Genomic DNA, 25,327 nt, shown 5'->3' with positions numbered 1-25,327 from the left:
GGTGGTCTGTCAACTGCTAGGAATATGAGAGATTGTTTCATAAAGTTGCAGAGTTTAAATCAATCACTTCTGCGTTCATACCCCTGAAACTGTACTAGTAGGTACTGTGGCGCTTTAAAATACTTTTGCTTTTTTTCAAAGATCTGTGGAGCCTCATCCGCTCCTTGTTTGCTTGTGGCTGGCTTTTACGTCCTCGGCCAAGAAGTGCCTGCCTTTTCTTTTTCTAGCAGCAACGTGTTCACAGAGACTTTTTGCTGCTTGGTATCTCGAGAGAGAGGGAGAGCAGCCACCTCTCCCTTTTCACAGTGAAGGCCTTCTCTTGTCAAATACTGCCATTGCGAGCACCATTTCTCTGTCATAGAATTGTATCACCACCTCTTCAGGTGTTTGCAAAATGCCAAAACCATATAATGTTCACAAGAGCAAACATGCTATTCATCTTTCAAGTAGTTCTGTAAAGTGGCACTACTCACACTACTGGACGTTCACACATGCCCACAATCCTAGTGAGCCACCAGCTTGCAATGGTCCACCTCATAAACGTGCCAGTTATCCCGGAACAACCCCTAGTGCTGTGATATCAGACCATGCCACTCCACGCACCATGCAAATGTCAAATAATAATAATAGTAAAAAAAACTCCATCCGGAGAACTGGTATCCTGTCAGTCTCATTCACCTGTTCTCCGATTCAAAATGGCAAGTTTTTTTTTTTAGGCTGGTAAGATGCACATACCCCATCCCTGCTCCCTTCTATGCGCTTGGCCACCTCCCTTGTGGACTTGGACTCTCCTAAGAACGATCTTGCTTCGTTCTTAGATTCTGATCGACACAAAGCTGCCTGGAACCACTGCCTGCGTGGAACCACTGCTGCTGTATTTTACATGTAAGTGGTGTCTCAGCCAGCATGGGTAATCAAACACTCTGCACTCTTTCTCTTATTAATCTAACTTTGACGGGTTCCAAAAATACACTGATCCATTCATCATCTTTGACAGGTGCCTGGTAAGGCCACATTTAATATAATGGCCCTGAGAGCTCAACATTTCAGGCTCATTTTACTGCAGTTAAAAGGCGGGTGCTCCTTAGCAGTGTAGCTCTTGTCTTGATTTTCGGGTGAAATTTCCTTAATCGGAAATTCAGGAATGTGTTCTTTGATTTAGGAGTGGAAGGGGTTTTCTACTTTCTTCCATTCGCAGTGTTGGCAGTGTTTAACATTACTCACCTGTGATGAGCCTGGAAGAGGTAGTGACCTCACAGACGAGTGCTTTCAGGCCTGTTGTGTTTCACACACTGACTTTTAGAAAGCGAATCAAACTTTTCTTTTGATTTTTAGGTTACTCCTAATGCTGTAGTCATTGTGTCTCTACATAGGTTTGATAATGACATCCTCTCAGCCGAGTAAAAAGATACAGGAAGATATTGAGAGCAATAAATTGAAATACAATATGTACATATAGAGCTACAATTAAAAGGCGGAATCTTGATTCTTATTCAAGGAGACTTTACACTAGGTAAGACCTGGCAAAGTGTGTCCATGTAATATAGCCCTGAGTGTCGAAGGCAAATGCTGAAATGTAAAAATAACAATTTCAGCAATAACTCTAAAACCCTCAGGGCAGTCTCCTAATGGAAGGGTAACACCATAACCGGAAATTATCACAATCCATGCTTTCGGGATTTTCAGGTAAAATATTGCTGCATCAGGAGTGCCTTAAAAACTTAAGTGTGAGGGCTGTGACAGCTGTGAGGGCTGTGACAGCTGTGAGGGATGTGAGAGCTGTGTGGGCTGTGAGAGCTGTGTGGGCTGTGAGAGCTGTGTGGGCTGTGAGAGCTGTGTGGGCTGTGAGAGTTGTGTGGGCTGTGAGAGTTGTGTGGGCTGTGAGAGTTGTGTGGGCTGTGAGAGTTGTGTGGGCTGTGAGAGTTGTGTGGGCCGTGAGTTGTGTGGGCCGTGAGTTGTGTGGGCTGTGAGAGTTGTGTGGGCTGTGAGAGTTGTGTGGGCTGTGAGAGTTGTGTGGGCTGTGAGAGTTGTGTGGGCTGTGAGAGTTGTGTGGGCTGTGAGAGTTGTGTGGGCTGTGAGGGCTGTGTGGGCTGTGTGGGCTGTGAGAGCTGTGTGGGCTGTGAGGGCTGTGTGGGCTGAGAGAGCTGTTGGCAATGCAAATAACAATGCCATTTATTTATAAGTAGAAAAAAAAAGAAATGTCATGAGCAATGCCAATAACTCTAACTTTTCCAAAGGCGAAACCATTGCATTGTAAATGCTTGTTTTTATTAGTGAAAGCATGAAAGTTGAAATACAGCCGCCAGCCAGCCAGGAGTCAGGGCATGCCTTGATGAATGGGTGACAGCGAGAAGCTGAGCAGCACAGACGACGTGGGAAAAGTTAAGCCGTCTCACTCTGTGTCTGTATTTTTGAAAAATTATCTTCACCAACACTGCCTCCTGAAAGACATGTATAGCCCCGGCCCTGACAATAAAGTACCGGTGCTGAGCACCGGAAAGCACCGGCACAAATTAAGCCCTGGTAGTCTTCACATTACTCTGCCGACGCAGCTCAGAGCGTTTCAGTCGTGTTGTTCCTGCCCGCAGTGTTGTGCAGTGCCAGTGCCTCGCCTCGTGGGACCCTCTTCCCAGGGAAATCGGTAAGTAAGGGCTTGTAGTGTAAAGCTAATTATGACCAAGGGCCGTGACAAATCTCACTCCATTTAGTATTGTGCCTTGCTATGGTTGATACTTGTACTATGGGCATGAGTTTATGATATGACACGTAATCAGTTACAATCGTATGAAATAAATGTTTGCATGTACTTATGTCTTATAGCACAACGTTCATGAATTAACCTGTGTGCCACAAATAGGGGAGGTGGTTTACTCTGTTTTTTCTTCTTGGGCAAAGGTGCAGTTTGATCAGTGTTCAACAGGATGCATATATGTCATGTACCTGTCCAGAAGAAGCACTGTTGGAGTGTCTTACGATGAACCATGAACATAAAATCGCCATTATTAAACAACTATTTACTAGACTGCACACCAGCTGCAAGTAATTAGCTTACATGATTTTTTCATAAGCACATTTTAGCAGTTCCATTTACTAATAAATAAAATATCTTGCCTGCAATCAATTGATTTTGGTGACATCACAGAAATGGGACTAGGACCCAGGACTGCAGGTTCCAAGGTCAAAATTAAGACCTTTTGTTTCAATGCTAAAAAAAAGATGTTTCTCAAATTTTGGTCCCCCAAGCCAAATTAATCTCTTACCTATTTTGCAACTTCCCTAACCCTCACTAGAAAAAAGGTGCCTTTCAACATTTACAAAATTGATTTTTGTGATGAAGAAGCTAAAATTTAAACACTTTCACAAAACGATCTTCTTGCTCGCACGTGGCAGGTTTAAAGTATGAACTGATGTATTGTGGACTGTAAGTATATTTCTAACTTTCGTCTCTGCAAAGAAACTTACATGAAGAGATATGATATACTCTTTCCTATTGTCTGCTACGTCTGCTTTCGTCTTCCTCATTGTATCGTTTCTCACTTAACAAGTTTTTATCAAACAAATGTTATCTTTTTATTTTGTTAGAAATATGATTATAATACCTTGATTGCATCCCAATTAAATTAAGGAAGACAACAGGAAGTACTCCCGAGGTTGGGCTTACATCTCCCCCACCCGGCTACCAGTGAAAAAATGGTGGGGAGCCACGGCCAACTGCCAATTAGGTCAAGGGAGCCACGGGTCAAAAAAGTTTGGGAACCACTGGTATAGATGGATCAATGGGCACCACGTGCACTGAGTGACTCAGTGCATTAATAGAGGGCCCGATAGGTGTAAGGATGGATGGATGGTAGAGGGGCGAGTGAGTGAACGGGTAAATGAAGGAGTGAGTGCAACGACGATAATGTGGTGGGGAATGGAAGGCTCCGGTAGCTGTCATTCCTTAAATGGGTTACAGGGCTCTGGTGGGAGTGCCGTGCCAGCACTTGTTAAATGATTCCATGCCCCGTGACAGTCTGTTTCAAATCATGCCCTGTCATTTAACAAAGCAGTGCATTCTGGGAGATATTCCCATTGAACTGGACAAACACACAGAAATAAAACAAGAGATCCCAGAAAAGCCCAGGACTGGAGAAGTTATTTCTGGTCACATAGAGTCACACTTATTCTTCCTGCCCCTGCTCTGCTGTGTCCATTAAGGCAGCCGGAAATGACACACAGCTTGCTCTGGCTCTAATTTGTCATGGCTTGCCTTGTGAGAGAGGCCGGGAATGGCCTGGCATCTTAATCCTCCAAAAAACCAGGTAACAAGTGCCAAACTGTTCCTCGCAATATACTCTATGGGTTAAAGGGTGTCTTCAGTCTTTGCATATAGCCTAGAACTGCCAGATGATCAGCAGGATTGTTGTACGGCAGGTGGGAGATTGGCATCTCACTCCTACCTATATAGCCTTCTAGCCAGGCTCGACTGGCGCTGAGCATTGATGAAACCAATGAGACAGCATCCGAGCTGCATGTTACCTGGATGAGGTAAGTGTGCAGGAACGAGGTCTGGGGTGGGTGTTGGAAATTTGCTCTCTCTTCAGCGTCACCCGGATTTATTGGCCTTATTACTGAACCCTATTCTTGCTGGCTATGCAACTCTGCGCACTTTACCCCTGCTAACCAGTGGTAACATGCTTGTGCTTCTCTTTTCAACATGGCAACATTCATATACTCCTGATTGGCATTTTTAACATAGCTATAAGTCCCTAGCATATAGTACCCAAAGTGTACCCAGGGCCTGTAAGTTGAATGTCACCAGTGCGCTGCGGCACTCATTGTGTCAACCACTGCAGTGATGGAGTAAAGCATGTTTCCATAGCTACCACTGTAGCCTGGCTGTGCAGTTTTAACCTGACAATTCAACCTTTCAAAATAAACCCCTTTGACAGGCCCAAACCTTCCTTTTAAATATGAATACGTCACCCTTAATGTAGGCCCTTTTGTCCATTGGGCAGGATGCCAGCTGTTTAAAAGCAGGATATGTAGAAGTTTAATATTCTGCATGTTCTTCCAGTGAAAAAACATAAAAGCTATTTTCACTGTAGCGAGGCTGGCTGCTTCCATAGGGAAGTGCTGGATTACATTAAAACACCTTATAATGCTAATTTCAAGTTTGTAACAACTAGCAAAATAATTCAAGGACTCTATTTAATAGTTAAACAAACTACAATTTAATGGTAAAGTCACATTTTTGTCCAACTGTTACCGGAAAGACACGTTGGAAAAGTTACTGTTTACCTGCCTAAGGCCTCGGTGATGCACTTCAAAGGGGCCTCCCTTGTCACAAGGAGATGTATCTCGCGCCTGGGCCTGCCACTCCACTTGTCCTTCTAGTTGCAAGGGGGCACCAACCCCAGAGGGAAGAGGCGCTCCCCCAGACCTGGTTTAGAGGCTGTGAGCATCCCCTTTGAGATTAGAATGTGAAATTCTGCTTGAATGTCACATCCTGCTTGACAGGTCTGCTGGAGTTTTACATATAACATTTGGGGTGCACTTCAAAGGAGGACAAGAGAATGATAAAACACTTTATGTGTACCCACTGTCTGGATGCCAAAAGCTCAGCTTTGATTTTATCAGAATTTTGTCTCTGCGTTTGTTGGGGGTGCAGGGGCTGTTCAGAACTGGATTGTAATGATAGATGTGTGAGGGCACAAGGATTACCCTAGTATACTCCACACTTAACCCCAGCCCACAGAATCCAGGTTTAGTGTGGCTGAAGACTTTACCCATTTTGAAAATGTTCACATTTGTAGGGTTAGCTCTGGGAACCTGTCTCCTATTGTTTAGGGCACCCTCAGGGGTCATTCCCGCCCTCTAGGTCATGCCAGTAATACATGTGGCATCGATTGGCACACACTTCAGGACAGTCCCAGACGAGGGGAAGATCAAAAGAGAACTAAATCTGCTGTCTGAGAAGAGCGTAGAAGACTGGAACCTTCCCTTCCTCTAGTACCCTCATTAGCGAAGTGGACACGAAGAGTCAAAATGCTGACCTCTTGTTCAATCTACAGGGACACAACAAGCTCCAAGTGGCTTATCTTCAACTGACCAGCTGATCAGTAGCAACTAGACCTGGGCTTGACTCCACCTGCCACCCTATGAGTCTCTAAGTCAGTGGTTCCCAAACTTTTTAGAACCACAACACACTTTTTTGAACAACAAACTTTCGTGACTCACCTACCTTTAGTGGACTTCAGACAGACTGATTTTTTTTAATGTGCCTAAAGCATTGTTTAGTACCACATTATCATTTACAGATGGCACATTTTCCCATTGAAATGGCCTCTAACTTTGCACAGACATACTGTTTAGTGATAAAACTTTATAGCGCACAAGTGCTAATGTGTGGAATGTGTACTGTGGTTGTCTTGTTTGTCTATACTTTTATGATCCACAGCAATCAAAACAAAGTTCTATGATGATAATGTGTGTGGAAATCTGGTTTCTGGTATTATTTATCATTTGTGCATCGCAATGTCTTGATTTGTTTTGATCCTATTAAAATCGTAGTTTCCAGCACACTGCAGAATTACAAAGTAATGTGCTTAATTATGGCTTTTCCTAACAGCTGAATGTATACAGTCCATTTACAGGTATTTATGTTTTGGTGTGTGGTGCAAAAAAAAAACAATATCACACTTTGCTGTGCTCCAGCAAGATTGACACATAATTCTCTTTAAAAACTCCTCCGACTTTTCAGTCAGAGAAAGAAAAATACACACGAATTCCATGTTAAAAGAATCAGCAGCAATTTGTCGGAATACATAGCCTGAGATTTGATCTTTGTGTTTGAAGCACAGCAAATGCGACATGATAAACACAGCATTTAAAGGCATCTTTATTTATTGCATGGACTTTCCCAACCCACCAAAAATCGGTAGGTCCCGAGCCACAGTTTGGGAAATGGTGCTCTAAGTGTCTCCCTTGGGGTCCTGGTGGGCTTTAGAAGTGTTCTCCTGTGGTGGATTGGGACTAAAGTCAGAAGATAAAATGTTTGACCAGGACAAACTTTGTTAGTGTGTCTGACCCGCACTCAATCGTGGTCAGTGTCAAATTGCACCTAGGACCCGTTCTACTGTGACCATTAACTATTATTGTCACTTTGGGCTCAGTCGCGGCAGGCAAGACTCGGGAGTGGTGGGGCAGGAGGGTTGCGTGCATGGGGGGGTTAATTTAAAATTGAAAACTTACCTTCACCGGCAGCCTACATGGAGAAAATGGAGTGCACATGGCTGGTTTGGTCGGCCCAAAGGGCTGACCAAACAGTCAGCGCCACAATAGTGGGTAAGCCACTCCTCCCCTCCCCTAAAGCAGGCCCGCCCACCCGCCAGCCCCCAACCAAACACTCTGCTTTCTCGCAGAGTGAGAAGCAGAAACCTAAAATCCCAACTAAGATCCTCCAATCTAGCCCTCGCCGAAGTTCCACGCATCCACAGATCCACCATGGGAGGAAGATCCTTCTCCTACTTGGCGGCCAAGACCTGGAATTCTCTCCCCACTCACCTCCGCCTTACACAGAACCACATTTCCTTCAGAAAGGAACTTAAAACCTGGCTATTCGATAAATAATGCACCCCCTCCCCCAAGCGCCTTGAGACCCTCTGGGTGAGTAGTGCGCTATACAAATTCCTGAACTTGAACTTGAACTTGAACTTCTCGCACTGTGAGAAAGCAGTGGGATGACGCTCCTCCGCCCACATGGAAGTGCCACCCCTGTTGGGAGTTCTTGGTTCAATTCTTACTTAAAACTTTGAAAATTGATATCTCCTGTTTTCCTTATTGGATGTTTGCCATTTTGTTTATTAAATTGTACTCTGTTTTTCTAATTTGTTTTGGAATTTTGTATTGTTTTGCATTTTGACTTTGATACTGTGTAATATTGCATAAATACTTACACATTGCCCCTTAGTTAAGCCTGTTTGCTTTGTGCTATAGTTACCAGGCGATTGAGCTGGGGTTTAATTAGTGACTTTAGTGGTTCACCCTGACAAGGATTCTCATTATTACTTGAAATGGGTACTCACCTCCCTCAACTAATAATTCAATTTCTTGCAGTGGTGATAATGTAGTTGACAAGTTAAAACGAAATAGATCCAGCTTGGGTGTTGGGTTGTGAGATATTTTCAAAAGCACAGAGTACATATTTGGAAAGTGGATGCCAGCAGAAAGAGTAGGTGTAATCCTCATTGAGGGGTGAATGGGTGGATACCAGCAGCCTCAAGGCAGGTTTGACACTGCAGATTAGTGACCAGTTGCCCTTGTTTCAGTGAAGTAAGGGAGGTCAGAGATGCAGGAGGGACATTATTAGCATCGGGTTCACTTCAATGCAGGGTATAGTGACAGGCTCACCCATGGAGGGGGCAAGTGGAAAGTGAGAGGGTGGAAGTGACAGTGAACCATTGTGGAGGAGCGATACACCCAGATAATTGTCAGTCAGGGAGTTAAATGGTCATCTGTGATGGTAAGGATCAGCTTGAGTGCTCTGAAGTCATTGTTAAGAGGCAACGAGGGACAAAACAGTGGCTGCAATTACTGCCCGGGGTAACGTTAAGGCTTATGGTCCCTTGTTTTGGAGGGGATTAGCGGTGATAACCGGTTGCACTGACTCGAAACAAGCAAGAGCTGGATCCACAGCATGGACAGCCCAGGGACAGGCAGCAGCACAGGGGGGGTTCAAGCGAAGTCATTTACAGGTGGATTTTTACAGCAAGGCTGAAGGGAGGTAGTAACCCCTTTGCTCTGTGCACCTTTGATAAACGTTTTATCTCAATATCTGGAGGGCAGTGAGAAATGAGAGCAGACCTGGAGCGACCAACAACAGGTGACACTCCAGATCACCACCAGGTGACATGTACCGCTCCGTTTAGGGGTCACCCCAAATTAGATATCAAACCCCACGGAGACAGATGGGCACTTCCTACCCCATCCTTTGGGCTCTGCTCATAGGAATGCCAAGGAAGTTAGAAGTAAGACAGGCTTCCAAGAAAGTGCATTGCAGGTTATGGATGAGGAACCATAACCCAGATTCCACCCCCACACACACAACATTTAGAATAACTGCTGACTCCTGCAACAATCCCTCTCCCTCGTCTCTAACAGAGGGGGTCTTATCTAGACTTCATTCTACAGCGGCTCTGTGGGGCTGGTGAGGGCCCCTCTCAAACTGAGAACCCTATGTTGGCAATAGACACACTTTGATGGACACAAAACTATTATTCTAAGCATCATAAGTGCTCTTGTAAGTTGCATTTGGAGCCCAATTATTCCCCAAACTGGCGAGCTCATAAGATTGTTCTGCAAGTAAAGTTTTACTTCTTAGATGCTTTAATATTAATCTGTGCAGACGTATAACGTTCTCTTTAAGAAGGGTAGTTTAGAACTGGAGGCATGTGGCAATATGCACATAAAAAAGAAATTATTCTGCAGAGTCTGAACAAGCAAAACTCATGGTAAATAAACATTATGTTAAAGTCTACTACATATGTTAATCTATAACACCGCCAGAATACACCACACCAGGATGTGCAGTTTTCATTGCATAAATATAGTTTTGCATAGTTTGCAATTACTGGTTTGCAAGGTGTTTGCAGATTTTCCTGATTGCCTTTCTTCTGCCTTGAACATAACATCAGCTGGTACCAAGAACTCGTAGGCATCTTGTTTGCTAGTGCATAACTTGCTCAGCTTATTCCTCGAGTACTCTGAAACATTGTCACATGAGTAACTTGCAGTCATTTTTAGGTCTCGCTGAGCCAGCACATGCGCTGCTCTGCGAGAAATTTAGTAAACAGGCTTTTAAAAGTGCTACCATAGGCTTTTCCTGGCCTAAATCTTGTGTGCACATGTGTGTGCACACGTGCAGCAGCCATGTGGGTTTCTGTCAAGCCTCATTAAGCCTTCCAGACTTCCAGCACGTGAATCCCCTCCCCTACCCCCTCCCTTCTTCCACTCCCTCCTCGTCAGTTTCATTTTCCTTTTCACTTTCAGGGGTGGCCGCATCACTTTTGCTTGTTTTTTAAATTTCCTTTAGTTGCTCCACCACTCGCGGACTTAGGCTTGTTTTCTAAATTCTCTGGCCGAGAGCAAACCCGAGGACAAAGCCGAGCCCCATGGCTGCTGATTGAGCAGGAAAGGCTGGCTCGCGCCGACCGGTTCAAGGCATTTATTCCCACAAGGACAGCAATTCACTGTGAAATATATACTGCCATCAGCACTGTCCCACTTAGCCGCCCCCCACGCAAAGCTGGACAAATGTTCTCACCTTCATTTTTCCGACAGAGGAACGCTATCAGGGTAGACATAGGATTTCAGCTTTTTCCTGTCTGCAGCTACCATTGCTCCCAGCATGCCAATGCGCACAGCTGTCAACCGACCCTACATAGGCCTCGAATGGAACACACTGCCAGTCATTTATGCAACTCCCAAAGCGCGCGGGCAATTGTATGACTGCATATTTAAGAAGAAAGGGCTTGGCGCTCACCTCTTTCTACACCTGTAGTATGCTGTATTTCCATACAGTCGAACCTACGGTAAAAAATGAATATAATTACAGGGAAATATAATGGTAAACGGAATTTTGTGGTGAGGTCTGTGTAATTATGTATCGCTCCTTGGTTTTGGGGCACTGCTGCTTCATTCGTTTATTTCTCATTCCGAGCCCAAGCTCAATCATTCTCTCTTTTAGGGCATGCTTTCTAAAGAATAGCAGCTAACCAAAAATTTCCCCCAAAAAACCGAATGGTATCTGCAGGACGGAGAATACAAAAGGACACTCTGCATTATATAAGCATTCTTATTCTTTTTTGTTCAACAAATATGTCTAGTGGAACGAAACACGATGAATTGAAATCGTTGACATAATGAGGATTTTCAATGAAGAAACTTAGAATGAAGAATTGTAGTTCCTTTTATTTAGTTTTGTGATGATGTATAAAGACTGCATGGCACCAACTGATGCCTTCAAGCCACTAGGACACTTCAGCTCAGATGCCCCATCTGAGAGAAGCGTTAGGGAGTCCTCTTTCTCCAGATGAAGTAGAATACTTTTTAATTGAGTAACTGGGCTGGAATTTTCTCCATTCAATTTGAGCAAAACCTTTACACTTTTAGGTACTTCTACGTACACAAAATGCTAGGATCAGTATTACATTCCACAGCCATTAATAGATCATCAGGTTACAACATAAGTATCAATACCACCTCAACTACCTTCCAAAAATTGATTCTGTATCACTGCATTTCAATCATTTACAGTTGTTCAATATTTGCCTATTCCCTCTATAAACAATTAAAAGTCAAAACAAAATGGAGCCTCCGAAACGACAATCGGGTACAACTTTATTGTCGTCTTTTATTTTGCCTTCCAAGCAACATTATAATATTGGAGTTCCTTAAAATATACATTATCCGGGGAGGTGGCCAAACAAAGAGAACTGAAGACACACCGAAGGGCTGCTCTCAGGGACCTAACTTCCACCACAATGCTTTCAAAGAGAAAATTAAGTTATGAAAAACAGCAAACCAATGGTAACATAAACAAGCATTGGCATAGCCAATAGGTCTCGCATTTGGGACCTTATAAGTATTTAGTAATGCAGCACAATATCCTTGGTGCAACAACATTAACTGTTGCATGGCTAAACACGTATAAGGTCCCAAAGGCGAGACCTAGTGGCTATGTTATGGAAAGGCACATGCTGCTTGGCCCTTTCTCATGAGCACCCTTCAACATATTCGCACCAGTAACTTGCATGGATTTTGTGCACAAGTGCATAATTTGCTTAGAAGTTCACAACCACTGCACATTTTTCATAGTTTTTGTGGAAAATATTTGAATTTCACATGAAAAAAAAGAAAACTATTCTTATAGTCCCAGTCAGCACATATATCACTGGTGGATTGGGGTGAGCCGGTGGGGAGAATATGTCCAGAGAAGGTGCCAAGATCTCTTACATGGACTGTTTGTTGGTAGTGTGGCACTAGTTTGCAGTTTCTCTTATGCTTTCTGTTGGCGTTTAGATTTGGGGTGGAAGATTTTTGCAAAAGAGTAACATTCCAAGTTGTGTGGCTTATGGAGCAGAATTCCTAATTTAGCATTCTTCAGAGCCGCCATCTTGGGTTCTAAGTGTCTGTCCTTCTTTCAAGTATTTTAGCGGACAACAAATTGCTAAGCAGAAACGCAGGTGGTCCTACAATATATGCTAATGAATACACTAGAACCCACAGTGATGCAGCTAGCCATGATGTGAATCAGGGGCACAACTAGACCTGAACTTGGGGGTGGGTGGAGGGGGGGGGGCTACTAGTACTAAAAATGATGGTGGAGCCATTTGTCACACTGGGAACCATTCAGGTTTGGAAGGCCAATAGTTCAGGGTTTAATGTGGCAATGCATGGAAAAGGCATGTGTGCATGCCTGTTCTATCATGCTGTAAGCACATTAAAGCCAGATCGTTTATCTTCAATGCATTCCCCTGACACACCGACCACTGTTGGAGCGCAGAGTGTGAACACCAGACCTGCAAGCATCAGATTTCTGCAAGATGGTTGCTAGCAAGCAGGTCCTATGCATGTCTGAGGAAGCAGCTTAGCAAGAATGCCATAGGCCTGGTGCAAGCAGAAGAAATGGCCACTTTTAATGCTGCTGTGGTAGTAAATACAGCAATTGTCAGGGTTCAACGGGCCCGCCGGGCTCTGAGCTCCGGTGCCACTGCACCTGCTGCACCAATGATAGCAACGCCCCCTGTCCGATGCACAGAAAAGAAAAGTGTCTTATCTGATTAAAAGAAGCATGAATTGCATAATGATAAAATGCTTCTAAGGAACAAGAAGATGAGTGTGGGAGGAATCTCCCAATGTGCCCACAAATGTGCTCCCACATTCACTGAAAAGCAGACTTGAGGTGTGAAGAATAAACTGGAATAAAGAAAATTGTAGGGAGCTTCCATCTGGCTGTCACAACATGAGAGGGGCCCACAAACAGCTCAACAGGAAGGAGTATACACAGAGAATAATAAGCGAATTATCTCTTCACATAGTATAAGCATGCATGTGTTGGTATTTCTATAGCATGAACCTAGCCCAAGAGCAACAGAACGTTGCACATTATGGGAAGTGATGGAAAATTATGCTAGACTGTATTCATCAAGTGGTAGCTTAAATCTTTTTGTTGCACACACTTACAGCAATATCTCCCACATTTACATTTTATGGAACACATTTTTTTTATTGAGTTAATTGGTAGGTGTCTCGACATTTGTACACAGCCATTTGCCTACAGCCACAGGGGCCGGCGGCTAACAAATGAGGCATTAAGTGAGAATAGAACACTATTGCATTAATGCCGACATCCCAGAGGCTGGTAGCGCTCAGAGTTAAGTCCAGCAATTAGATAAAGCCTACTCTGTCAAGGACCTCATAAGTCCAGAAACGAGCACCCACCTAGAAAGAGAACAACAAATAAATAAAGAAAACCACCCACCCAATCGCCTCCCATGAAGAAGGAAAACAAAGGGGAACCCGTACCAAGATATTAGGGGTCGCAGGGCGACCCATGCCCCCCACCATGCCCACCCTCCAGTCCTCCCTCTCACGTACACAGGGCGTCACCTACTCCGCAGTTGATGGTATTAGACGTAACACTTGCAGGAATTTGGGGCAAGTGACCTCACGGAGGTCCTTCGACAGCAACGTTATGAAAGGAGCCCAAAGCTCTGCGTATTTCTCACTCTTCTGATTTTGGACCAGCGAGAGTCGCTCCATGGCAAGGGTCATCCAGAGCCTGTGGAGCCAGGCCATATGATCCGGGACCGTGGGAGTACCCCAGTGGACTAAGATCGCCTGGCGAGCTGCGATTAGTGCCAATGCCATCAGCCTGCCTCGAAATGACCGTAATGGGAAGGTGAGTGGATTCGATAGCCCTAGCAAAGTGTAAGCTGGGAAACGAGGGAATCTCAGTTTCAAATGCCGTGTCAATATCATTAAGTACCTGTTCCCAAAAACGCTCTAGCCTCAGGCAGTGCCAAAGAAGATGTGCGTGAGAGCCTGTCAAGCCACAGCCCCGCCAGCATTTTTCAGTGTGGTTTTTGTCCCATTGGTGGATCCGTGCTGATGTGAGATACCAATAAGATGCTACTTTAAATGTAAATTCAGTCCCTGCAGTGTTGTATGCCGTGTGGCGAGCCCTATAATTAATATTGTCCCACTCTTTGAATTTGAGAGCCCGACCCAGTTCTTCTTCCCACCGGAGTTGGCCGCAAGACGACTACCTGTGTGTGCGCTGAGTGAGGAGAACATAAAGTTCTGCTATGAGGTGCTTATCATCGATCTTGTTCGCTATCCATTTCTCGAAAGGGGTAAGCTTACGAGAGACGTGTGGCAGATAGGCCTTAGTGGTAGCCCAGTGGTGGAGCTGCAAATAATAGAACTCATCAGTGTGGGGAAGATCATAGTCTTGTCGAACCCGATCAAACGGGATGAGGCCCTCAAGATCAAATAAGTGGCCAAAACGCTTACACCCAGCTTTCCTCCATCTCTGAGCAACTGCAGTCTTAACTCCCGGGGGAAAATCTGGGTTGTCTACCATCAGCGTCATCGGGGATGGAAAGGTGGTAAGACCTTTCAAGACTGCCACCTCGTCCCACACCTTCATTGTCGCCGCCGTGACCGGGGAGGAGTATAAGCCCCATGAACGTGACCGGCGGGGAAGCCAGATTTCACGCCAGACATTCATGCCAGCACCTGCCTGGTCCATAAAGGTCCAGTGCTTCTTTGAAAGTGGGTGATTCCACTCCAGCACATAGTGAAGGTGCGCTGCCTGGAGGTATCTGTGAACTAGAGGCAGATTCATCCCTCTGTCCCCTTTGGGGCGCGATAGCTGCACTACCGAAAGGCGCGCTTTCTTTTTACCCCAAATGAATTTATTCATGGCAAGCTGCAAGGTCTGCAGTGCTTTAGGTGGCGGAACTAACAGGAGGGTCTGAACTAGGTATAGTATGCACTGCAGGATCGTCATTTTCACCACGGCGATGCGCCCAAACCAGGATACACTGTGTTTAGTCCACCCGTCCAGCACTTTGTACGTCTGAGCCACTAAGGTTGAGTAGTTCAGCTCTAGCGTACGTGGGAGTGAGTGGGTTAGAAGAATGCCCAAATAGGGCACAGGGTCACTAGACCAGTGTAGGGGAAGAGTCTGCCTGAGGTCTTCCACCTGTATTTGCGGTAAGGACAAGTTGAGGACCTGGGACTTGCTAAGGCTGAGCTTGAAACCGGAAAGCCGACCAAAGGACTCAAGCTTGTCAACCAGCGTGGGGAGGGAGGTAAGAGGTTGTGCGAGGGAGAGGATGGCATCATCTGCATAGAGGCTTATCTTGTGGATGTCACCTCCGAACTTGAGATGCTGGATTCTCAGTTGATTGCGGATTTTCTGCGCAAGGGGCTCCATATAAAGTGCAAATAAGAGGGGCGAGAGGGGGCACCCCTGCCTCGTACCCCAGGCGATCTCAAAGGGGGAGGAAGCCCATTAACTCTAACAAATGCCCGGGGTCACAGTAGATACACTGCACCCATTGAATAAAGCGGGCCCAAACCTGAAGCCCCGCAAGATGTCGAAGAGATATGTCCAACATACTCAATCGAACGCCTTTTGAGTGTCGATGGAAAAAAGCACATCTCCTACCTGGGAGCGGTGAACACTGTCTATGAGATAGAGAATGCATTTGGTGTTAGGAGGGGAGCTAACTCGTGACAGAATGTTTTATTAAACAGGGCAGGATAACCGTCAGGACCCGGAGATTTGTCAAGCTTCAATCGAGAAATGGCTGAGATAACCTCGTCCAGCCATATTGGGTCTCCTAAGGGGTCTGCCAGCGCCTTTGGGAGATGAGTAAAGTTGTTAGAATCCAAATAGTCTTGAGCGTCAGGGGGGTCAGGTGTATCTCCTCTAAAGAGAGAGTGGTAGAAGCACCGGAATTCCTCAACGATCTGGGAGTCCAGGTGGATCTCCCCGCCTGTAGGCTGCTTGAGGGAGGTAAAAGTCCCCGCCACTGCACTGGCACGCAATCACTGTGCCAACATTCTCCCACATCTGCCATTACCTAAGTAAAACGAAGGCGAAGTAGGGCATATTCCGCCCTGTCAAGATCTAAGCGTTTAAGAAGCATCCGCTTCTCTAGTGACCGCCACACCCTCGGGCTCTGGTACCTTTATATATATATTGCCTCCAATTCTGCCACTTCTTTTTCGAGGCCCGAACGGACTTCCTTGCGTCTCCGAGCATCAGTAGATGAATTTGCAATGAATTCCCCACGAATCACTGCTTTGAGGGTTTTCCAAACAACAGACAGGCACTTCTCACCAGTGTCGTTGTGTTGGATGTATTCTAAGATCTCAGCCTGAACCCCATCTACAGTGGCAGGTGAGTGTAAGAGTCCTACGAGCAGCCCCCATCTGGCAGGGATGTGCCCGCCCCTGTCAAGGCGTATAGAAAGAGAGATATGTGCATGGTCGGAGACTGAGTGCATGGCGATAGAGGCATCACTGATTCTGAGGAGAAGCGTCTGCGAGAACAAAAACATATCTATATGTCTTGTGTGCCAACGAGTAGTGGGTGTAATCGCGCATGTCCGCGTGCTAAAGGCGCCAAACATTGTGAAGGCCGCACTCAGCCAGCCATTGCTTACCCTCTGGAGAGATAGCTTCCACGTGCGTGGAGCACTACCCCGTGCGGTCTCAGTCATTGTCTATGACCAAGTTGAAGTCCTGACTCACCACCAATGCAGAGTCAGGGGAGGCCAAGCCTTCGGTAATATGTCAATGGAGAAAAGGCTCCTGCTGTGTATTGGGTGCATAAATGTTAATTAGAGTGAGAAAAGTGGACCCCCACTGAATACGGAGAGCCAGAACCCTGCCCCTGGACTTATAGAAGGTAGTCAGCACCTTACCATCAAATTTAGCCCCCGGAAGGATTGCTACCCCATTCTTTTTTGCTGCGCCAGATGACCAGAATTGGTGAGGGAAGCAAGCAGATGAGTCTCTTGTAGCATGCAGATGTCGCCATATGCCTGTTGGAGTAGGGAAAGAATCGCAGCGCATTTGGTAGGGTGATTCAGGCCCCGAAAATTGAGGCTCACAAGTTTTAGGTCTCTAGTCATAACCAATGGGGTTAGCACACAAGGCACACCCATAGGGTTGAGGAAACAGAGCGCAAATAGGGGCCAGAGAGCATGTGGGCAGACAAGGCAGGGACGCAAGCGCAGGTCCTGTACGAGAAACCCCTTAAAGAAACCCCTACAAGTGTACATAAAAAGGCAACCCAGAATAACTCAACCCCATGAAGGAACAGTAGACATAAGTCCATCTGCAAAGAAAAACCAAAGGGGTTCAGGCCACTGGTGGCAGACCACTGAACAGAGTACCTGGCGAACCAAGAAAAACAGAAGGGCATTCCATTGGGCAAGGAAAGGTAGTCGACCCAGGAGCCCCTCCTACCTCGCTCCATGACATCCATCCCGTATGCTGAACTGGGGTGCTAAAGGGGAACACGGGCGGTCATGGGGTTGCAAAAGGGAGGAGATCACCGCTTCCCAGTCCTTCGCCATCTCCTCCGGGTCTGGTTTCTCAGAGGCCATCGCTTTCCCAACTGTATGCCATTGTGACAGTCTTCGTGCGACCCGGCCTTTGGGGCTCTCCCTCCGCTCTGCATCCACCGTGTTGTCCAGCTCCAGCAGAGCAAGAGTCTCTGCAAGAGAGCGGATCTGTCCCAATTTCTCTTGGTACTCGAATATGATGCGAAAGGGATGGCCTACATGTTGGGAATTCCATTGTCACAGAGGTAGTAGGTGACCACTCGGAATTCTCTTTGTTTGGCAAGATCCTGGAAGAGGGCCGGGGAGTGCCCCTGGGAACTGGATCGGCTGGGCCGCTCGAGCCCTGCGTAGGATCTACTCCTTAAGCTGGATGTCATGCACACAGACAAGCACATCTGGTGGGGAGGCCTTCCCTCCTCTGGGCAGGCCCACGCGATGCGCCCTGTTCATCTGAATTTCTTGCGGGCCGTCGTCTCCTAAGATCTGCCAAAAGAGAGCCAGGACATAGAATCGCGGGTTATCTCCCTCCGCTCACCATGGGATTGCTCGAATGCGGAAATTATTCCGTCATGAGCGATTCTCCAAATCCTCTGCATGGGCTTGGAGGTCCAGATTTTGATCCTGCAGCCGGATTACTTCCTGTTGTAGCTGGTGCAAGTACTCTTTGCGGCGTAGTTCGTGCTCCTTGAGGGCGACCACCCTCTCTCCTACCTCATCCACGTCTCGCCGGACTTCTTTGAGGTCAGCAGAGAGTTGGCCCTTCAAATCCAATATGTCCTCTTTGATGGCAGAGAATAGCTCCATCATGAAGGCCTTCATGGCTGGTCCATCTGCTCCGTCTATTTGCTCCGGGTGCCCCGAGTTCTGGGGTGTTGCGTTCACTGCGTCAGGGCCAGTTGTCTGCTTTGATAGCAAGTCCTTGAGGGTCTTCTCCCTCTTCGCTCGGGCTGACACCATGGTGCTGGGCAGGGCTCATGGGGGAGGCAACAAGGGATCCACTAGGATGTCACTCAGCAGCCCTCCAGGCTCGGAAGGATGAAAGTGTCGGAACTCAAGCCGGAGCATGCTCCGGGGGACCACCTGGCCGACGCTACGTCGCTGTAGGTCTGCGGTACCCGGTCACTCGCCTCAATCAGGCCTTGTGCTGCCGGGGCGATTCTCTTGCTCTACGACTCCCAGTACCCACTTGGCCGGGTGGCGTGTGCAGAAAACCAGGCCTTTCTCTGCCCGGTAGACCAGTGAGGGCCCCAGTGGTGTCGCAGCCGGGAAAGGGGCCTATACAGCGCCCAGTTTCCTCTCCCAGCCCCCCGGCAGTAGAGCAGGTCTCTCCCTATCCTAGCAACAGTCTCTGAGGCTGTGTCCACTGACAGTTGTTGGGGCTTCAAGGGGGGGGGCACGATGATCAGCTAAACTACCCCCACAGTCAGTGCCAGGCGTGTGATATGGCCACTTTGCAATCGGGCCCTCCGCTCTGTGCAGACTTGAAGATGGCCGACGGGCCTTCCCTCAATGAATATGACAAAGTCCCATGCAACACTGACCGGAGATCTGTCACTGCGGCAGTGTGTTTTCGTCCCTCCGGCCTCGCCACTACATCACTTTGTAATTGCTCCATCCCCTGTCCCCAAACAGCTATATGGAGACCGAACCTGAGTAGACCTTCCTAAGGTGACGGTTCGAAAAAGTCTAGCAGCTGTGGCGGTGCTCTTTGCACCGGTTTCTGACCTGACCTGAGGGCCCTGCAGAGGCGAAGGAAGCGGGGGTTGCCGCGCACCTAGATGGAACTGCGATCTGCCCTAGACGGCGCTGATTCGGTGGGCCCCCGAGCCCTTGCATGGCTGGTACGTGGCCTGGGGGGTGTGAGTGGGCCCGTTGCTGAAGGAAAGCTGCCCGACGTGAAGATTTGCGGATCTTTTGGCTAGGCCTCCGTGGACCACCACCACCATCTTGTCTCCTTCCAGGCCGGGATCGTGCTCTGGGGAGCACCTGGTCCGGGACCTGTCCTCGCTCCCCCACTGAGGCCTGGAAACGGGCAGACCGGGCGATTATTTCCCCGACGCAGCAGCTGGCCCCCACCACGACTGTAGACTTGCAGTGAAGCGCAACAGATCTTTAGATCGCCCGCTGTTGGACTTGGCCCTTCTGGCAGGTTCACCCCTGAACTTTTTGCTTTTTACATGTGACCTAGGGATGGTGATTCTTGGTTTCTGTGCACTTTCACTGTGTCCCAGTGGAATGTGCGTGCGCACTCTGAGTGCCTGGAGTAAGGTTGGCCTGCCCTCCCATACGAATGCATGGGGAATGTCTGTGTCACTGGTAGTTCCTGATGCGTGAGGTGTGCAGACTCGAGTTTGGTATGTGCGGACTAGTGTGATTGAATGCTGCGCAATGATGCGTGCAGCGTGTTTGTGTCTAATATAGAAGTGCCACTTCTAGAAGTGTGCCTGTCTGTGCAGTGAATGTGCTGGCTTGTGATTGGCTGGAGCTGGCTGGTGTGCCAGGCTCCATGGGTCTGCCCCGGTGGTGAGTGTTGAGATTAGCATGTGTGATGTGAGGGAGTGGTGCACCTGGGACCTGAATAGGGCTGGACTTTCCCACACACAATGCTGGCTCCACCCCCTGTGGTGCGACTGATGACCCTAGCCTGGCCAGTGAAAGGAAAGGGTGGCTGAGCACATCAACAGTGCTCCAAACCTAGCTGTGACTGGTTTTTCCCCCACCCTGAGACAAAGGAATTCACTATATAAAAAGGGGCTGTGTCCCCTTACAAAATGTTCTTGTTCCTGACTTGAATCTACCAGGGGCGTGCTGCTGCTGGGGCCCAGGGGAAGGCTTGCCTCCATGGGCCCTGCCCAGCTCCTGGATGCCTGGAGGACCCCTCTACTTCCTGAATGCTGGCAGAGGGGGCTTTGCTGATGGTGGGGCCCAGGAGGGACCGCCATGGGGGCTGTCTCCTTTCTGGACTGCCCTGTGTGCTGGCCTCGGCCCTGCTTTGCCTCCCTGACCTCCAGGACCTTTTTCCGTTCTGTTCCCCTTGCCCCAGGACTTGATGCTGCCTGTGGGTGCCCTGGGAGCGCGGGGCTTCTCTCCCCTGTGGCCGTGTGGGAGGGAATCCCGAGCGCAGGGATTCTCCCTGTGGTGGCCCATTCATCGCAGGTGCCCACCCTGCATTATGCTCGTTATGGTATTTTTTTTATATACGGGAGCCCACCCCATTTATGTGTTCCTCAGCGAGTGCCCACCTCGCTTCTATCTCTTAATTGGGTGTCGAGGGTGCCCACCCCTCCTTTTGGCCCCCAAGATTCACCGCCGGCCTGGGAGAAGCACCGGAAGACGATATCTGGCCAGCCGCCTGGTAGTGGGCGGGACCTGGAGGACGTTGTTTCCGCTTCCCCCTGCCTGGAGGAAACCATGGTCTGCTGTTAGCCCGGAGCCTCGCGGGCTCCATTTCCAAATCCCGGCCCCGAGATGGGGGGCCGGGTGAAGCCGGGCAGCTGGTCAGGCGAGGCTCCCATTACCGAGGGAGAGCCCCGCAGCCGCCAGAGAATGACCCCACCGCAAGTGCTGAGCCGAAGAGACGCCGCAGGGAGGAGACGCCGCCTCCCAGCCATCCGGTGAGTGTGGGCGTCCCCGCGGGTCACTCCCCAGTGCTTCTGCTGTTCCTGAGTCCACGAGGGACTCCAACGCCGGGGGCAGTTGTTTCTTTCTGAGTCCCCAGAGGAGGGACTCCACCGAAGGCACCAGCATTTATCTCGAGCCCCCGAGGGGCTCCAGGGGGCAATTATTGTTAGAGCCAGAGAGGCTCTTGGCTGGCGTTTAGTTCTTTTTGAGTCCCCCACGAGGGACTCCCACGATCCCGGGCATTCTGGGTGGTAGAGCGGCCCCGGCAGGCAGCGGGCCGCTCCCCCCACACTGGGCCCAATTCCTCCAGAGTCTACAAGACTCCAACGACGGGCATTGTTGTTTTAGTGCCCACGAGGGCTCAGGGGGCACAGTTGTACGTCCAAACCCCAAGATTCCAAGGGCCACATTTGTTTTCAGAGCCTAGAAGGCTCCCAGTTTGCGCAGTGTGGGTTCCTGAGGGGCTAGCGAGAGCCCCTGTCGCAATTTGCTACAGCTGCCCAGCAAGTATTGGGCAGCTGCACCGTTTAGGGTTCTTTCCTTTCTAGGGACTTGTTCTTGGGCTTAGGAGTGAGACGCACTCCTTCATCCCTACCTTGGCGTTCCCCAGCTGCGCAGCACTTAGTGCCAGCTGCAGCGTTTAGGCCCTGTCCTGTCTTGTCCCTCAGCTGCCCAGCAAGTAGTGGGCAGCTGCAACGTTTAGGTTTTGGCGCAGTGGCACAACCTGGACTTTGATGTAAGTTCTGTGTTAATGTGATTTCTGCGAATTATTCTGTGCTGCACCTCTGAATGCGTTTTAATGCGTCATGTGCCTTGTTCCTTACACCTCTGAATGTGTTGTTTATGCATCATGTGTTCTCCTGTGCTGCACCTCTGAATGTGTTTTGATGCGTCATGTGCCTTGTTCTTACACCACTGAATGTATGTTTATGCATCATGTGTTTTCCTTCCCTACACCTCTGAATGTTGTGATGCATCATGTGTAATCTGTTCATGCTTACCCCTAAATGTATGGTGATACTTAGGTGGTTGTTTTCTCCTAGTACAGGTGATGCTAGTGAGGTCCTGGTTCCCTGCGTAACATTCTCCTAAGGTGGTTAGGGTTGCGTGGGTGGTACTTACCTCTTACCAGTAGTTACTGGTTGTGTGTTCTATTTGCTATTTGGTGCTACAGTGATTTTATATTCTAAGTGCTAATTTTAACAAGTATCCTAGTTCTAAAAGTGCATATTCCTGACAGTGGCCCATGTGGCCCTGTCCTGTACATATCCCCTGTAAATTCTGCCCGTGCCTGTTGGCACATTGTAAAGTGTGTGTTTCTATTTAATGTGTTTTGCAATACAAAGGCTATTTTTACATATACCTTGTGTGGAGTTCCTTTTGTGGGGGGCCTTGGATGTTGTTGCTGGTGGGTGCGTGCGCAAATGCTTTACACATCGCCTCTGAGATAAGCCTGACTGCTCGTGCCAAGCTACCAAGAGGGTGAGCAGGGGTTGTCTTGGCGGGTGACTTCCTTACCCTGACTTAGGAATGATGGTTTCTGCCTGGCTTTGGCGCAAGCCTTAGCCAACCAGAAATCCCATTGTTAACACCCGCCATCTTCGCTCCCCTCCGGCGTTGTCTGAGTACGCAATCCGGGAGCCACTGAGCGGGAGGACCTGCCGGACATGCTGCACAGGGCACACAGGAGAGACCAGCCCCAAGGACTGTCTGTCACATTTACATTTTAGTCAAATTTTGATTAAGTGATTTTCCACAACTATTCTATTCTATTCTGCAGATTTTATATTGTGCACGGCTACTCGGGGGCCTCCCAGTGTTGCAACAGAAACCGTAGATCATCGTGGGCTGCAAAGGAATAATCCCTAAACAGCCAGGCCTTCAAGGCTTTACAGAAGGTCAATTGGTGCTCCACTAGACAGAAGTTCAAGAGGTAATATATTCCACAGTTTGGATGCCAGAAAAGAGGTGGAGCGTCCACCCCAATCAGCTCTACGAATCCGGGGAACCTTCAATAAATGAGGAAGATAGAAGAAGTCTCCCAGGCAGATATTGGGATGCCAATGGTCTTAGCAATAAAGGGCTTTTACTATTAATTCCCCTATGCATAATGCAGTGGCACTTGAACTGAACTTGGCATTACATCGGAAGCCAGTGGAGGTCTTTTAGAGCTTTAGCAGCAGACTGATGTTCGGTATGTTCATTAGAAGCCGGGCAGCAGCATTTTGTACAATCTACAACCTTCTGACAACGTAACTGGGTGAACCAGGATATATGTCATTCCCGTAATCAAGGCCTGATAGGACAAGGGCCTGTATGATCACTCTTCTGGCTGTAGATGAAAGAAGGTTCTTCACCTTCCTCAATAATGTCAAGATGCTATAGCAGCTGGCAGCAACCTTTTTTACTTGATGGTCCATCTTGAGATTGGGGTCCAGTCACATCCCAAAGCTCTTTATTGAGCTTTTTGGAGAAGGCAACTTGCCAGTCTGGTAAGGGGCTTGGGGCATTACTGCAGAAGTTATTACCCAGCAGCATGCCTTCATCTTATCCTCATTGAGTTTATGGAACCAATCTTATTATTAGTATTAAGTGACAATCCTGAGGCAATACACAACTGTGTGCTTACAACCATATTGGCCAGCAGTGTGGGGTCAAAGAGAGAGTTACATTTACACAGCTTCAGTGCCTACAACCCCGGGGCTGGCAGCGATGTCTGGATTGTGTAGAAAACCTAACTTCAATAATGAGAACAAATCTAGAAACAACACAGAACTGAATGAAGAGATAAGCAAAAGTCCCTCCCTCCCACCCCTCAAAGGAAAAGAAAAAAGATCTGCACCTGTCGTGGATTCATTAGCGTTGATACTGCCCTCCATGAGCTCCTAGACTTCTTATAAGGTCTGCCCCACTACATGCGGGACGTCTTCGCCCCTTCTACCTCAGGAATCAAATGCAAAATTTGGAGATATTTGGGGCATGTTACCTTCCTAAACTCCTTCGACAGTAGCTGGATGAATGGGGCCCATAATTCGGCATAGGGTCTCGCCCTTGTGATCTTTAACTAGTGAGAGGCGTTCCATGGCGAGAGTCAGCCAAAGTCTATGCAGCCAGGCCATGTGGTCAGGGACATTCGTGGAGCCCCATTGCGCAAGGATCGTTTGTCGCCCTGCTAGCAATGCCAGTGCCATCTGTCTACCCCTCAGTGAGTGAAGGGAAAATGTCAGCGCGTTTGATAGCCCCAGTAGTGTGTATGCAAGGAAGCGTGGGATCTCAGTATCAAAGGCTTTGCCAATATCATTCAACACCCCCTCCCAGAAGGGCACCAGCCTTGGACAGTGCCAGCGTAAGTGCACTAAGCAGCCGGAAAGGCCACACCCCCTCCAACATTTCTCAGTATGATTTTTGTCCCAGCTATGAATGCTGGCTGGAGTGAGATACCAATAGGATGTGACTTTGTATGATGATTCGGTCCATGCAGTGTTATCGGCTGTGTGGTCTGCCCTGTAATGGATGTTCTCCCAGTCTTTGTCCGAGATGACCCTCCCCAGCTCCTCCTTCTATCGTAGTTGATCCTTTGTACGCCCCCCCCACTTCTGCCCTGTGGCAAGCATAACATACAGTTCTGAGATCATATGCGTTTCATCCTGTTTGCACGTTAGCCACTTCTCAAAAGGGGTAAGCGGCCGAGAGGCTTTCACTAGATAGGTCAGTGAAGTGACCCAATACCTAAGTTGCAGGTAGTGGAAGTCGTCCGACTTGGGCAGACCATAATCCAATTGCAGTTGTTCATAGGAAAGTATGCCCTCTACATCAAACAGCGAAACCACCCTTTAACACCCCACTTTTCTCCATCTCTGAAAGACCTCAGATTTACAGCCTGGTGGGAAGTCTGGGTTGTCCACTATTGGGGGCATCGGCAAGGGGAATGTTGTCAGGCCTCTCCTAAATGGCATGGCATCTCATACCTTTAGAGTCGTCACAGTGACAGGGGAAGAGTAGAAACCCCAGGCCTTTAAATTACGCGGGAGCCACGCCTTCCTCCATATATTTGCTCCAGCTACCGCCTGGTCCATAAA

The 25,327-nt window shown here is 48.1% G+C and overlaps 1 protein-coding gene across 1 annotated transcript in view; it reads left to right on the top strand.

Moving 5' to 3' along the window:
- LOC147698455 (serine/threonine-protein kinase Nek5-like) overlaps positions 1-13,875 on the top strand; it is a 70,884-nt gene extending 57,009 nt beyond the window's left edge. Inside the window, exon 6 of the mRNA XM_086936244.1 lies at positions 13,690-13,875. Coding sequence (XP_086792370.1) covers positions 13,690-13,875 — 186 coding nt within the window. The remainder of the gene's footprint in view (positions 1-13,689) is intronic.
- The last annotated feature ends 11,452 nt before the right edge of the window (positions 13,876-25,327 follow it).

This window comes from Lissotriton vulgaris, chromosome 8, assembly GCF_964263255.1.
Source record: "Lissotriton vulgaris chromosome 8, aLisVul1.2, whole genome shotgun sequence".
Classification (NCBI taxonomy): domain Eukaryota; kingdom Metazoa; phylum Chordata; class Amphibia; order Caudata; family Salamandridae; genus Lissotriton; species Lissotriton vulgaris.
The sequence above is the reverse complement of the archived record's forward strand: the minus strand, read 5'-3'. Positions and strand labels throughout refer to the sequence as shown.